Source organism: Petromyzon marinus, chromosome 1, assembly GCF_048934315.1.
Source record: "Petromyzon marinus isolate PM22_M1 ecotype Great Lakes invasive population chromosome 1, UKy_Petmar_22M1.pri1.0, whole genome shotgun sequence".
NCBI classification, from domain to species: Eukaryota; Metazoa; Chordata; class Hyperoartia; order Petromyzontiformes; family Petromyzontidae; genus Petromyzon; species Petromyzon marinus.
In genome coordinates, this window is record NC_133667.1 from 8509749 (window position 1) to 8525886 (window position 16138).

At 46.0% G+C, this 16138-nt stretch overlaps 1 protein-coding gene across 1 annotated transcript; it reads left to right on the forward strand.

The window, feature by feature from the left end:
• Positions 1–552: 552 nt before the first annotated feature.
• Positions 553–13565, forward strand: LOC116943332 (dual specificity tyrosine-phosphorylation-regulated kinase 4-like). The gene is made up of 9 exons (XM_032956184.2): positions 553–716; positions 1307–1447; positions 2923–3055; positions 3529–3610; positions 5275–5444; positions 5945–6005; positions 7264–7381; positions 8129–8581; positions 10152–13565. Exons 1-9 carry the CDS (start codon positions 553–555, stop codon positions 10348–10350), a joined length of 1521 nt encoding a protein of 506 aa, XP_032812075.2. The 3' UTR covers positions 10351–13565.
• The last annotated feature ends 2573 nt before the right edge of the window (positions 13566–16138 follow it).

The window sequence follows — 16138 nt, forward strand, 5'->3', positions numbered from 1 at the left end:
AAAGAACCAAGAATATAAACATCGTACCAAGTTGTTCAATGTTGTGGATTGCTTTCGAAAACATGCTAGTGCACTGAAGCATCAATTTGGCTGTATTAGGGTATTAGGAGTGTGACACACATTGGCATTTTACACACGTGTCGATATAACCCAAAATTCAATCATGAATCATAATGGTTCAAAGCCTATGTGTTAAATTTGTAAAAAGATCCTCATTAATGTGCATACGTGATAACAATTGTTCGTATGGAGTTGTTGGCTTCAGCTGGATACCGATGAACACACACAATTAATGTCGTTCTGCCAATCTATGAGCGAATACTTATACGCACATGAGATGAGAGACCGTCTATGACACATTTTACATAGCATGATCAAGTGGTGTCCAGTGTGGGCTATGAGGCATCTGGCAAATACATCACAAGCATCACAGACATTGTTCTATCGGTTTGGATACAAAACATTTTAAAAAACAATAACTAAATGGGCACTGATTGAGCGACGCTTTAAGACTGAGTAATGATTGATGACTGAATAAGGGCGCATTGAATAATGAAATCTTCTGTTATTTTGTCGCAGAAAAAGAACGACCACCTGGCGTACCGTTACCAGATACTAAAGGTACTTGGCAGAGGGCGTTTTGGCCAGGTGCTGCTTTGCTTGGACCACAAGACCAAAGAAAAAGTGGCCTTGAAAATGCTGCAGCACTGCATACGGTGAGATTGCACGATGGAAATAGCCACATTTATATCTGGATATGTGCCTAGAACACAACTTGTGAGATTCTAGATTTGATTCTAGATTTGAAGCTTGCGTGACTGCAAGGATCCATACTCTTTGGTTCTATTGGGTAAAGTCACGTAGGTAAAAAATAAAACAACAAAAAAACAACAAAAATCACGACGTTTCGGCCACAGTACAAGCGGCCTTCATCAGGTGAAGGGACCAGACTGTCTCGAAGATCAAACAAAAACTTTTGAGATGATTAACAAGTGTTACTTTCCATGAAAGCAGAACAAATCGGGATTAGAGCATATAGCCTTGTCTTCGGGGGCTCTGCTGGTGGTGTCATCCTAGTTTTTGTACATCCTCATGCCTCTTAAGCGTGCAATAACAAGAGTGTGGCGAGATGGGTTCACGGTTTCTCTCCATAACAAAGAAGAGGTCAGAAAAAGGTGGACCATTGCCAAAAAAGGTTTCGTCAGTGTTACTAATGAATTTGTTGAGTTGTTTTTTTTACCTTGTGCGCTACTGCCAATGCAGTATCACATTTTATTCTTGTTGATTATTTTTTTTTCTCCCACAGCACCTGGCAAACGGACGTGGAAAAAGAGCCGGAAATAATTCTGGCCCTGGATTCCACGGATCTAGAAAACAACCACATCATCAGACTCCACGAATCCTTCATGTTCAGGGGACATTTTACGATGGTCTTGGAGTTTGTCGGGTGAGAAGAAATCGCATCTCTGCAACGCCATCACATTAGTCTATTCGCACAGGATTCTCTGTTTTTTTACGTGGCGTACAAGGTTATTGAGATGTTGGCATGCATATATTCTTAGCTCTTTCGGTAAAGTCACGTTGAAGGGAAACAATATTGTTTTATATATTTTATTATTTTATTGTTTCCCTTCAACGTGACTTTACCGAAAGAGCTAAGAATATGAATTACTGCAGTCACGAAAGCTTTACATCAAAATGTTAGCATGCATTAACAATTTATTTTAAGGCTATATCGGTACTTTTTTAACATGTAAAAAAAAATACACTCGTGGCTTTTTAAATACGCACATTAGAATTACATTATGCATTTACGCTGGAGGAATGCGATGAGCTATAACGTTCTTTGTCACTGATATATCCAGTAGGGGCGGGTAAGAACGTTACAACAACAAACAATACAAAAACATGCTAGTATTGCAAAGTGCCATGAATGTAATAAAAAATCACCCAAACACATACAAATAAAACGAAACCATCCCCATTCTACCAGGCAAAGCCTACTGAAGTATTAACTTTTTTTTTCAGAAGCAACCTGGCCACAAATTATCACACAACAAAGTGGCTTATCATTTGGGAATTTATCACAGCAAAATAATATAAATAATCTCAATTAATATTCTTGGTTCTTTCGGTAAAGTCACGTAGAAGGGAAACAATAAAATAATAAAAATATATTTTTATAAACAAAAAATATAAAATATATTTTTATTATTTTATTGTTGCCCTTCTACGTGACTTTACCAAAAGAACCAAGAAACAATAAAATAATAAAAATATATTCTTTATAAATGTGTTTTTATTATTTTATTGTTTCCCTTCTACGTGGTGACTTTACCGAAATAACCAAGAATATTAATCCCTGCAGTCACGAAAGCTTTAAATCAACATTTAATCTCAATTCATGTTTCTAAATGTGGAGGGGAAAAACCAGAAGAGCCAGAAGAAAATGTCCACGCGACCACGAGGGGAGACAAACTTTCAAACTCCAAATAGAAATATTATACACAACTGTTTACAATTGCTCCCTGGGCCTTACTGGATACATTTGAGCTGAGTGGCACAATTGTGCAAAAAACCCCAGCCAATTAACATGAGATGTTTGCATAATGATTGGAAATAAAATAAACTGCGAACTGACATAAGCTGCACATGAAGCTGATAGCTACCACAAGGCCCTATCCCGCCCGTCAGCAGGATTCATGCACCATGTGGAACAGCAAACCGTCGCAAGGGGCTCCATTATATTTATCTGAACCCAATGAGCAGGTCATGTTTAATCATCATTCCCCTGGCAGAGTTGAGAATTGCCTTTTTTTTACGTGAGCAGAAGCCTTAACCGCATTGAAGCAATCCAAAGCATTGATCACGTGGAAAATACCTACAGTGACCATTCACGATGTCCTGTTTTTTTTGTTGTAGTCAAGACCTGAGAAAGCAGCTCAGGATTGCCAAGCACTTTCCCCTTTCAAGAGTCAGGCTCTACACTCAGGCCATGCTGAAGGCTCTTGTCAAGCTCAAGCAGGAGTCCATCTTGCACGGGGACCTGAAGCCGGTGAGTGAACGCAAAATATCCGAAATGCATCATTCATTCAGTCCTTCTGTATTATTGCATTGAGCCAACTGGTTGTCAGGACGAACTCTCGCGACTCACAAAATAGAAGTCAAAGACCACGCGACTCTTTGTTGTGCTACTCTTAAAATGCATGCTATTTTCTAATTCAGAAATGCACTAAATATTTGGCTGAGGCTTGCTTAAATGCAGGGCATTGCGTATCTCTGCTTTCTTGAGAGCGAACCGCATATTATTTGCTAAATATTCGAATTCACATTCATAATAATTGTGACAACACTGATGCAGCTATAATTACAAATGTCAACGTTAACGACACATTTTTAAGGTATAAATGAATGAGTGAACGACCTTCAACCGATATGCAAATTGTGGTGTTACCTTGCGTCCTGTATGCTTCAAAGTTGTACACATCAAGCACCTCTGACAAGAGCCACAACTTCTTTTCTTTCCAGGAAAACATCCTTGTCAAAAACCATAAAACCGGCAACATCAGAATCACTGATTTTGGCGTCAGTGCCAAAGTTACAAGGTCATGTAAGTGATTTCCCCTGTGTCTGGGTGTGTCTGTGGAGTTAATAGTGTAGGGAGAGGTCGTGTCGTGGTTAGATCGCTGCGCTATGAACCTGACGTACGGAGTTCGATTCCCGTGGTGCTGGCCACCCGTCCTTTTCGTGCCATTCCAGCCTTCATTGGTGCTCGCTGACAGCACTTGCCCCAACAGTCTGTTACAGGCTATACGGGGGATCTTTGTCTTTGTGCGGAGTGGAAGGGTAGTGGCTAGCGTGCTGTGCTTCAAACTCGGCATACGGGGTTCGATTCTCGCTCACGACCAACACCAGTGACGATTGCCTGATCCGGTCCTGGGCGTCCTCTAGGTCGACTCAGCCTCAAATTAGTACCTCTTGCAGTTTGTAAACATCGCCACTGGGTAGACAAAGGCGGCTGGACATGATGCTGGCCACCCTCTCTCCTGTGTTGCCGTGCCGGCCTGAATAAGTGCTCGTTAGCAGCACTTGCCCCGACAGCCTGTTAAGGCTATACGGGGAATATTTGTCTTTGGAGTAGTGGAATAGTGATTAGGACTCTACTACACTACACTCCCTGTAACACGTTTTCAATTCCCAACCGTGGAAAACACTGAATTGGCATGTTTTGTTTATTTCACAAACCTTACGAATTGGCTGTGTTTGGAGGTGGCGGGTTTAACGACACATTTATACTTACGCGATGTAACCCCAAAAAAGCCTATTTTGCACTGGCAGTTGGTATTTAAACAGGGCCAGGGTCTGCCGCATCGAAACGTAGCCTAAAAGAGCATAAGTGGGTGCAAATGTAGCTGTCACGCGTGCATTTGTAGGTCCTCACTTAACCTAGCGAGACAAAGCATCTCAAAGAGTGGCATTCATGTATTGGTGGCTCTGAGACAATGGGGGAAATTCCACTTCCCCATGGTGCAACCACTTTAAACCACTTATTCAGTGTTTAACTTTATCGCCTCTTAATCAGGATTTCAATTTACAACTTTGCAATCTGTGAGTCGAGCGCTCTATCGCGGCACCACTTGACCGGTAAATAGAATGAAATGAACGTGTGTGCACTGAAACACTTCGACGACGACACTGGACTTGTGTCTTCTTCTTTATTATTATTATTTATTTCTTTGACGGCTAGGACAGCTCCGCGTTCCTTCCCACGTAAGCGCCGCTCGCTCCGCCTATCACGCGGTGTGAGTTGTTGCTGTCCCGCGCACGGCTCGCTCCCCGCTCCCCGCTGGCAGACGGCGCGCGAAGAGGCGGCCCCGGGACCGCCTCGGGACCGCCGACGTTCCGGAGGCGCGAGACGTCGCCCTGCTTCCAGACTGCCCACACTGACCCCGAGCCTCTTCCTGCTTCCGCCTTATAACCCCTCTTCCGCGTCACCAAGCCCCACCTCTAGCCACGCCCCCCTCCCCCCCCCCACCTTACGAACCCTCCAGATGGTTCCCCACGAGCACCCTTGAGCTCCGCCTATGAACTATGGCCCAGATGATCCCATCCACCTGATTGGCTAATGGCTGAAGCGGCGGAGCCTATCCCACCGATGGGCGACCGTCGGGGTGTACTCTCGTATTGCACTTTGTATGTGGAACGTCTTTCATGGCCCACATAGCCAGCCATGCCCTGTGCTTAAATGCGCCGATATGTGCGTGTGGTGAGCAGTTACCGGACCCTGTGGAACATGGCCATACATGGCGCCTGAGACGCTCCTGCTGCCTTTCGTGACATGCGCAGCAGACATGTGGTCCCTGGGCTGCGTGATTGTAGAGATTCTCCTCGGCTGCAGACTCTTCATCGGCAACTACAAGGATTTCCTTGGCCGAGCCATCAAGGTGCCTGAAACAGGAAATTCTAAGCGCATTCGTTATGAATTAGTTGCAATGCAGGGCATAGCTTATATCCTCGAATTCGTTAATAATGGCATACAGAATGTTACGGACTTAAATGTACGATTCATGGAATTCCATGGAGCTGTCTTCATCCTCTGGACTCATGCCTTGGTTTAAAAAAAACGGTGCCCGGATGCCAATACATATATGTAGAATATACATATGTAGAATGGACGTCTTCATGTGAATAGCTACCATTGGGGGTTTACATTGGGGGTTTACTGACCATGCCAGACAGACTGCCACTGTGACAGACCCATGTTATGAAGGCGATATTTGTTGATTTTCATATAATTCATATTTACATATTAAGATAAGCAAAAGCACGTGCAGTAATTGTGCAAAATACATTCAATTCATACTGTAGATGTTAAAAGTTATACTGCATGTAAACTGTGCTCGCAGTCAAATTAGCTCATGAATGCAATCTCAAATGTTCGCAGATCTTGGGTCTCCCACCAATGTCAATGATCTTGACAGATTTCAACTGGACCATTACCATGGGTGAGTCGAGTGAACGCTGGTTGCTATTTTTTGACGTCACATTTGTCAGACGAGCGTCCCTGTAATGTAATCGTCATCACCATCATCACCACGATCCACGGGTACATATCCCGTAGGTGTCCACTGCATGTTTTGGCATGTCTCCACTTTCCTCTGTCTCGTGCCAATATTCTCAAGCAGTGGCCACATCAATCTAGATTTGAAGTTTTCGCGACTGCAGGGACGCATGCTTTTGGTTCTTTCGGTAAAGTCACGTAGGTGTGGAAAAAAGCAATTACAAAAATATTAATTAATTGATTAAATCACGACGTTTAGATTGCAACACAAGCAATCGTCATCAGGCGTGACAACCACAGCAATAAATATATTTTTACTGAAGTGGGAGAGAAGCCAGAGTTAGGGCAGTTAAATAACTCAGAGAGGGGGAGGGGGGAAAGGGGAGGGGGCGAATGGGGAGAGAGAAAGAACCAAAAGAATATAGTGGCTACATCTTTTTGACACCAATCACTGATGCCATCGTCAAGCCATTCTTGGGCAGGTCTTCTTCATTTTTTCCAGTTCCGTTAATTTTTCCCGAAAAAAACACTTTTATTTTTTGTTACTTATTTGTGTCTCCATCCTACTACTACACGCGTGTGTGTGGACAAATAGTGCCATTTCATTCTCATCACTGCCTGCATCATCACGTTAATTGTTTTACGTGCAACCTTCTGTCTTTGCTTCTACGTTGGTCAGGGGCGGAGCCAGGATTTTGACTTTGAGGGGGGCTCACTTCAGTATTCTGAGATATCCAGCGTTTATGTTTTCCAATGGGCGCCACAAATTTATACAACTAATTTTATTGGATTTGAACGTGGAGTTTATTAATAGGTGGGAGCCGTTGATGTGGCTAATAAGTTCGATAAGTTCAAAAGGCTGCCGCTTAAGCAGCCTGCAGGGCAGCACAAGGTGGCAGCCTGCAGGGCAGCACAAGGGGGCAGCCTGCAGCATTTTGCAGCAGCCGGATATCCGGTTATCCCTATTATTGACTTTCCCAAAATTTCAGGGGGGGCTAAGCCCCCCCCAGCCCCCCCTGTGACTCTGCCCCTGACGTTGGTCACTCTTTGGGTCAAGCTTCGATGCAGCAGTAATCCTGGAGCAATACATTTCGAGCGTACAATATCTGACCTCCGTCAGTCTTTGCACTCTCGTAAATCGTCCACAATAGTTGACGTCCAACGCTTGCTTCTTTTTTTTCCTCTCTCCCTCACAAACACAGACAAGAATGGGTGCCCAATTGTCAACGGCAAGGTCATTGTCCCGAGCAGTTTACCCCTGGAGTCGCTGCTGGATACTTATGACAAGGAGTTACTCAACTTCCTTCGCGGCTGCCTTGAGTAAGAGCCCCGACTCCATGAAACTTTACTATCACCTGTTGCGCACTTTGTCATATCAGAGCAACGTTTCTCGCTTTTGTACATTTCTTAAAATTAATTAGCCCAATTATCGTGAAGCCATTGGAGCTGTGCACTTTGAAATGTTGATTTAAAACCCATTTCTTTAGAATTGCCTTCGTGTTTAGATTGTTGTCCGTCCCCCACACCTCCCGATTAGCGCGGTTGGCTGCGTACGGTTCTAAAGAAGTCCGACATGAAGTTTGTTCTCCTATAACACGTGTTTTCGCAACGCGAATTGGATATTACGTGACGGATGTATTTGGGAACGCTTTATTTTTACAACGCCGATGCGAATCGGATATAACGCGACTGAGTGAACCGAGATACGTCACGCTAATAGGAATCAGTGGTTGTACGGCTGCCTCGGCGTAGCGTCACGAAAGGCGGGATGCTGCTGGATGCTTCTAAATGCTGCCCACATGCCTCGGTCGTTGTTCAGCCTGCGTACGCATCTAATGCGTTATCGCGGACTTTGCTTTCACCTACATTATTTATAGCAGCGCGATTTGTTTCCATAATACGGTGTTCTTCAGGAACGCAGCTGCCGCATTATTGGAGAACACACTGTACACGCATGCTACGGAGGATACGGTTGGCAATTCATTGGGTGTGCCTCAACCCCCTCCTCATGAGCAGAATAAATGTGGACAATGGGGCCCTGACGATCCCCCGCGTGCATGTTGGCAGGTGGGACCCCGCACTCCGGCTCACACCGGAGCAGGCCTTGGAGCACGACTGGGTGAGGGGCAGCGAGAAGGCGCAGGGCAGCGCTGCAGTGCCAAGCGTCGACGTTCCCCTTGGCCAGGCAGCGGCCCCACAGGCACTCAACGCGGACCCACAGGCACTCAACGCGGGCCCACAGGCACTCAACGCGGACCCACAGGCACTCAACGCAGACCCACAGGCACTCAACGCAGACCCACAGGCACTCAACGCGGACCCACAGGCACTCAACGCGGACCCACAGGCACTCAACGCAGACCCACAGGCACTCAACGCGGACCCACAGGCACTCAACGCGGACCCAGCCCCAGCAGAGTCACAACTGTCGGACGACAACTCTCAGTCCCATGGGATCCCGGAATCCGTGCCTCCCGAGGGATGCAGTGTTGAAGAATTTGTGACAGTCAGGAGCCAACAGTGAGTCTCCCCATGCAAGCGCATGATTAAGGATGTTTTTGTTGGTTGTGCTATCGTTAAGCCACAACCAAGTGTGTACCTGTTTAAATGAGCATTAGGCAATTTTCACCTCCGTCATTAAGCCTAACCCACTGGTGGAAATTCCACGTACAGTAAAACCTTGGATTGCGAGTGACTTGGTCTGCGAGTGTATTACAAGACGAGCAAAAATTTTAAAGTGAATATTAATTTGATAAACGAGCGAGGTCTTGCAATACGAGTAGTAGTACGTATACGCTTTGTCTGCCGAGCGTCACGTGATCACAACTGATATACGAGTGCTTTGATATACGAGTGCTTTGGATTACAAGCACGTCTCTGGAACGAATTATGCTCGCAATCCAAGGTTTTACTGTACCTATATCTCCTTAAAACATCCACTGCTGATTTCCCACGAAGTGATAATACAGTCCATGATGTATGGGTAATACACATACATCTTTCAGTCAAACTACCACCACCAAGATAAACATTCTGTATCCGAAAAGACAAAATATCTGTTTTGGAAATGATAAACATTAGGATTCTGTATTTTAGGGGTCCTATATTGGTATAAGCTAACATTTTTATGAAAATTAACAAAAATGTTACCTACACAATTATCCAGAGGATATTTCGGTAAATATTTCATCACCCCCATCATCCATTTTATTTATTATCATCAGCACGAACCATGGGTAGATAGCCTGTAGGTGTCCACTTCACATTTCACCACTTGTTTCAACTTTCCTCTGTCTCGTGCCAATATGCTCAAGCAGCGCATCTCTTTCTGGCACCAAAGCCATTCTCTGTTAGGTCTCTTTTCAGTTCCTTCCATTTTCCCAAGCAACACGCTTTTGATTTGCCTGTTGCCTATGCTAAACGTGTCCAAATCGTGCCAGCTTCCTTCTCACCAATGCCTGCTTCACGAGGACTCCTTCCACGTGCAACCTTTTTTTCGTTACTTCGACGTTGGTCACTCTTTTTAGTCCACTTTGGGTGCCAGTATTCCTCATGTAGCAATACATCTCAAATGGCCAATATCTAATCTCCTATCAGCCTTTTGTTTTCTATCGTGGAAAAATATAAATCCCAAATTTTGAATGTGCTCCATCCAGCCCGTTGGTTCTCTCGTAAGTGCTCCACTCCCTGGTCCCTCCGTTTCATGCGGCATCTTGAGACACGACCGCAATTTTCTGCTGACGTGATTCCAAATTGTAAACTGCGACATTGGTCCTCCAACATAGATTGGCCCCTGTCCTGCGAATGTTCAGTTTTCACCACTGGCCCTGCTGCTCGTTTTCAGCGTGGAAATGCTTTGACCGTCGAGTTGCATTGCACACGGTGGCCCAGGTGTCTTGTGAACCCCAATTAGTTGAGCAGTAATTATTCATTTATGTCTTCACACCCATTGGTATGGCAAAACGATGAATCTTTGGTGATTAAATGGGGGGTCACGAGACATCTGGATCGCCCTGCAGTAGGCAAGCACACCTAGGAATGTGTGACAGGCGGACGAGGCATGACGATCAAACGCGTGTCTCTCTTCCAGGCTGGCTCCCACACTCTCTCCCAGCAAGAAAGATCACGGCAATGATGAGAAGGAGAAAGAAGTCACCGGCATTTCAAGAAGGATGTCAGGAAGGAGACGTGTGCGGGGATTTGCCGGCGTGCGAAAGATATTCCGGGCATTTTTCAGCTTCATCCGCAACTGCTGCTGCTGCGGCTGCAGCTGCGGTGTGGACGAATGAAGACTCCATCACAGAACCGGTTCGCACCTAGACAAAGATCTCCCATATTAGAATTAACAGATTGATGGGGGCAAGTGCTGTGAGAGAGCACCTATGAAGGCTGGCACGGCACGTCACAAGGTGGGTGGCCGCCACCACAATTATCATACATTTCATCGGGTGCTTGTATAAGGCTGAGTTGATCTAGGGGAGGCCCACGACCAGTTCATATAATCGTCACCAGTGTTGGCCGTGAGCGGGAATCAAGCTCGGGTCAGTGGGGTCAAAGCACAGGGCACACGAGCGACACACCTTGCTTCGTCTCGGGTGCTCTGGCCCTTGATAAACCTTGCCTCGCCTGGGTTTGTGCCCAATACAGGTGACGTCACTGGGGGATGACGTCAACCGGAGTGGAGGAGGCGGACACCTGACCCTGGACCCCAAGACGTGGCCATCCTGGAACCGCCTACCAGACCACCTCTACACACACCACGCACACACACACCACGCACACACACCCCACACACACACACCCCACACGCACACACACACCACGCACACACACCCCACACCCACACACGTCCCGCACGCCCCACGCACACCCTGCGCACACACCCCATGCACGCCCCACACGCACACACCCTGCGTACACCACGCACGCACATACCCCATGCACGCCCCACGCCCCACACGCCCCACACGCCCCACACACCCCACACACCCCGCGCACAAACTCCATGCACACGCCCCGCGCACACGCCTCACACACTCCACACACCCCACACGCCCCATGCGCACGCCCCACACGCCCCGCGCACACGCCCCGCGCACACACCCCACACACACACCACACACCCACCTCACCCACACACACTACACTCACACTGTTGTATATATATAGGTGTTATTAAAATTGATTAAAATAATGAAAATTTTATGAAATTTTAAATCTTCATAATTTATCCGAAATTATGTTAATTAGTGTAAAATGCACATAAATTATGCTGATTCGAGAGATAATCGTATTAATTTATGCGAGTGGGCGTGGTTATGATAATGTAGGTCGATATGGAATATCAGGTCGAGCCTCGGTGACGAAGGTTGGTTATTAATTGGAACAACGCAATTAATCGTATGCAGTGGATTATGTGTGGTGATAGTGTGCTTATGATAGGTCCCCAGGATTCAGATCTCATACGCAGAACAATATTACGCAGAATTTCAGGAAGAATCACACAAACTTCTGCTTTAATCAATTTTATTTTCTAGCTAACTTTAATTTTTGGATAACATGAAAACTCAATCTCGGGATTTTTGAATTTCAACACAGCGTTAATATGATACCATCACGATTGCGTTGTTTCACTTTGATAACGGCACCTGTGGTTAATTCCCGACGCGTAACGCAATCGATTGGTTGTTGAGAGAAATTAAAACATGCAACTATTCTATAAAAACCTTAACCTTATAATATGTAAATTCGTGTTTAAACATTGCCCACACAGTACCACATCCATTCATAGACCTTAAAGTCAATTCTTATCACGTTAACAGAAGGACGATTCGTTATTATGCAACTCAATGATAGCAGTATTTTTCATTATGAATAGATTTTTAATGCACCACCTTGGAGTGGCAACCCTTCTTGATTATCTCGATATGCGTATCGTGTGTCTTCTTTATCACTGGTTCAATTCTTTGCGTAAAGCAGACGCCGAGGTTAGCATCTCTGGTGTCCAAAATGTGTTTCCTGTGTGTTGCGGCGTGATGGGGGAGTGAGGGGGAGAGTGTGGGGGAGGGGTTGCATACGAACGGCTTGTCAGTTTCTGTCCACCGCTGGCTGGATGAGTCAGCACGACGCTCGCCGTCGTCGCGCCGATGGGTGTTGAGTGCGGGGCCGCTGCCCTCTCAGCCCTGGTGACGCGAAGTTGCACGCTGTGGCACGCTGGTGGCACGCTGTTGGCACGCGCTGGTGCTGATGCTGGTGCTGATGGCACGCTGTTGGCGCGCGCTCCCTCTCCTTGAAGATGTGCGAACGCGCCAGTACTGGTTCGCTGACAGCAGTTTCTCTCCACTGCTGGCTGAGCTGCTGCACGCTCTTGCTTGGCGTTGCTGGCCGCGCTCTTTCTCCTTAAAGATGCGCGAACGCGCCCGTGCTGGTTCGCTGACAGCAGGTTTCCTCCACTGCTGTATGACTCACTTTTGTTGATACATCGCGACTCAGCGATCCTCGCTACTCAGCGAGGCTTGGAGCCAGCCGCTCCATGCGACTGCTCGTCCTGTGGACGTCTTGAATCGCTGATCTGTCTTGACTGACTTAACTATACTTTTTGAAAATGCGCTGACCGTTATATTCAAAGACATTCTTCTCTCTGTGCAGTGAAGGGGGGGGGGGCGTGGTCTGTGTGTGTGCGTCTGTGTGGCAATTATGACATGGTTCTGTTCGGGTCTTCCTCAAGCCATAAACCATCAAGGAAACAGACGCTTCGATTCATCTCGAAGGCGTCTGTCTATCGACGCTGTTCATCCAGAGAGAGGGGCGGGTTCCCCCCCCCCCCTTTTCGTACACGTTTCCGACGCACAAAGAAATGGTTAAGATTTTTAAAGTTTGACATTTCACATTACAGTTGGTATCTTATCATACACAGTTATGATCCTGCTTGTGATTCATAGTATTTGATTTATTTCCAAGTGAAGATGTTCTCTCGAGTATATATTCTTATCCCGTGCTGCGGGGAGAGACAAAGGTGGTCGGGGTTTCTATCTCTCTATACTTTGAGTTGACATCGCTCAAATATCATTTCGACTCCACATTCTAACAGCCTAATCCACCCCGTTACCTTGGCTCTTACTTAGTTTATTAATATTAGTCACTCTGTGTGTCTTATCATATATAAATGTGTGGCGGTTTATTTAACTTAAAGCTCGCTCGCTCTTTTGCTGCCCGTGTGCAGGGTGGGGTGGGGCCACTATTAAGTCACGTGTGTGGAAAATGGTTCCTGCGATAACGATCTGTTTGCCCTGGCGTGAAATTCCTCTCTCGCGCTCTGCGGGAGAGACAAAGGTGGTCGGGAGTACCTATCTCTTTATACTTTCGACTTTATATTTCTCAAATACCATTTGGTCCCATGTTCGCCAAGACTCGTGTTTGTAACTACGTCCTCCCGACACCCCTCTCGGTTTACCGAGGTTCGCATTGTTATGATGGAATTATTAAAAACAAAAATAATTTTCAACCTGAGTTTTAAGAGGTCCGTTTCTTGATTGTTGGAATCCATATCCCTTGGTTCTGTAAGGTTCTATAATGGAATGTCGTGTAAGGTCAACACGTTATTCGTAATTTTATGTGTGGCTGATGTGTAGCCACTTCTTTAACTTAAAAACGTGTTCGCTGGCTGTTGTGTGTGCTTTCTCATTAACCCGCCTGGCTAGCTCCAGATGGCCCCTTGTGATAAGGTGTGGTTCCTGCTTCTCCGCGCTGCGAGAGAGACAAAGGTGGTCGGGGTTGCTTGGGATATTGTTTAAACTCTTTCGCAAGTTTGCACGTTGTCTCATTCCTTCTCGAAAACCTTTGATGCGGCTCTGTATTTTGTCTCCAAGCTTTGTTTTAACAGTAAAAGTATTAAAGGTGAAAATCATTTGATCGCGAATTAATTATTGGATAAGGATTCACTGATGTGTCTGGTGGCCTGTTCTTAATTGGAGTGAGCGCGAGGACCGCTAACTTTAGCTTATTCTTAATGGCCTGTTTATGATCGACATCTGGTTTTTCGTGTGCCTGGCTTATGGGGTTTTGTGATTATTTTTTTTTCGTTTGTTAAAAAAAATTTGATATATAACGGAAAATATTATTGTTAATATAAATTTTGGAAAAGGCTCATATACAACAACACACCACTTGCACACACCCCACACACACACCCACCTCACCCACACACACTACACTCACACACCACCTGCACACACACACACACACCTCGGCTAGCCCTTAGGTCAACTGGAACTCACAAACCGAACCTCTCTGCCTGGGTATTCATCCCGGCAACCTATCGCGTGACCTGGCCACGGGTTTCCCATGCGTGAGAGAGAATTGGCAAAGCTGGGTGTTAGATGGACGCCCCCGGGCCCCGTGATAAAACATGGGCGTGAGTTCGACGATTATGACAATAAAAACAGTTAAAATGTTATCCGAGTGCGGTGTTTGACATTGTGTGCGTGGCGGGTCGCTTGAGGAGGTGTACGCTACAGTGGACATAACCATGGCAGGCAGAGGCCATGCGCTGCGTTAATTTCCCCTGGCATTAAGTCGCCGGCACGGCTGGTAAGGAAAACTCTTCAACCTCGCCGTGGATCTTGTGGCGGAGCAGAGGTACATGAGGCTGGGAGCACGTGGTATGTGGCCCTTAGAGCAAGTGGTGTGGTGAACCGTAATGTGTGAAGGCCGTTTTACAATTCCTCTTTAATGCAGCTAATACATTCGATGTCTGTAACATGCATTGCTTTCATCACTCCATCTTCTCGGTGGACGTACTCTCTCAGCCACATTCCATTCAGTAGACGACAGTCATTTCTGTTCCATAAAGTAATTTGCCAGATTTTAATTATCTAATGTTCACTCACAGGTGTACGTCCTGAAAGAGTTGTTATATCATTAGCAAAAAACACGAAAACATGATGCATCCTAAAAACATGGCAGGAGGCAATAGCCATTGCCATCACCAAACCAGGCAAGCAAATCAACGACCCAGGAAGCTAGAGGCCAATATCACTCCTGTGCATGACCTATAACCTCCTGGAACGTATCATCCACTGGAGAGTCAGTGATTCGGCCTGGGATGCAGTTGCTGTGACCAAGCTTTTGGCCTTTGCGACACGCATCGAGGCCGCATCCCAGAAGAAATCAGCGCAGGCCTTTGTGAACTTATCATCAGCTTTATGACACCGTCTGAATTAACGGCTTCATGTTAAAGCTCGCAAGGACCATTCCCGACCTCGAAACAATATGCCTAATGAGAACTATGACAAGAAATAGGCGACCGTGTGTCTATATGGGCAACAAATCCAGGTCACCTCGGATCCCCAACAATGGATTGCCACAAGGTTCAGTACTCGCGCAAATGCACTTCAACGTCTACATGAGCGACATGGAAAACCAACCGGGTCACACAAATTTGTATGCGTGGATGACCCTGCCCTAGCAATGCAATCAGTCAATCGAATCCAGTCTGAACAAAGAGTTGAACACCATGGGGGAATCTTCTTTGATTCTTTCGGTAAAGTCACATAGAATGAGAATAAAATAATAAAATAAAACAATAAATTCTCACGACGTTTCGGCCACAACACAAGTGGCCTTCTTCAGGTGAAAGGAACAAACCTGTCGGGACGACAGAGCTACAATGAACGCTGCTAAGATTCGCAGCGTCTTTTAAGCTGGTTGAGAGAAGTGAGGCACCTTGACAAAGGGGTTTACATATCAAACAGGAGAATTTAGCATTGAAATAGCTGAGTGATTAGCTTGTGACTGGTCGTAGAAATAGCTATGTTAAAGTCAAAGCCTACACATCCACAGAGGCACCTCGTACATGGACGCCAAAGGGGCTGCAACAACTCAACTATCATAAAGTAAATATTCCATGGGGGAATATTTCTGGATATGGAGGCTCAAGCCAAATTCCCCACAAAACAAGTCACTACATTTTGACTTAAAACTTTCGTTCCTGCAGCAATTCATATTCTTGGTTCTTTCGGTAAAGTAATAAGTCACTATGCCATCTTGATAACAGAAGCACCCAGCACACTCTGAAAG

What these genes read in the sequence shown, in the direction of transcription:
- LOC116943332 (XM_032956184.2), top strand. Translation starts at nt 553, where the DNA reads ATGAAATCTTCTGTTATTTTGTCGCAGAAAAAGAACGACCACCTGGCG. An exon ending in TCCTTGGCCGAGCCATCAAG is followed by an intron (nt 5,445 to 5,944) that starts GTGCCTGAAACA and finishes AAATGTTCGCAG; the next exon opens with ATCTTGGGTCTCCCACCAAT. An exon ending in CAACTGGACCATTACCATGG is followed by an intron (nt 6,006 to 7,263) that starts GTGAGTCGAGTG and finishes TCACAAACACAG; the next exon opens with ACAAGAATGGGTGCCCAATT.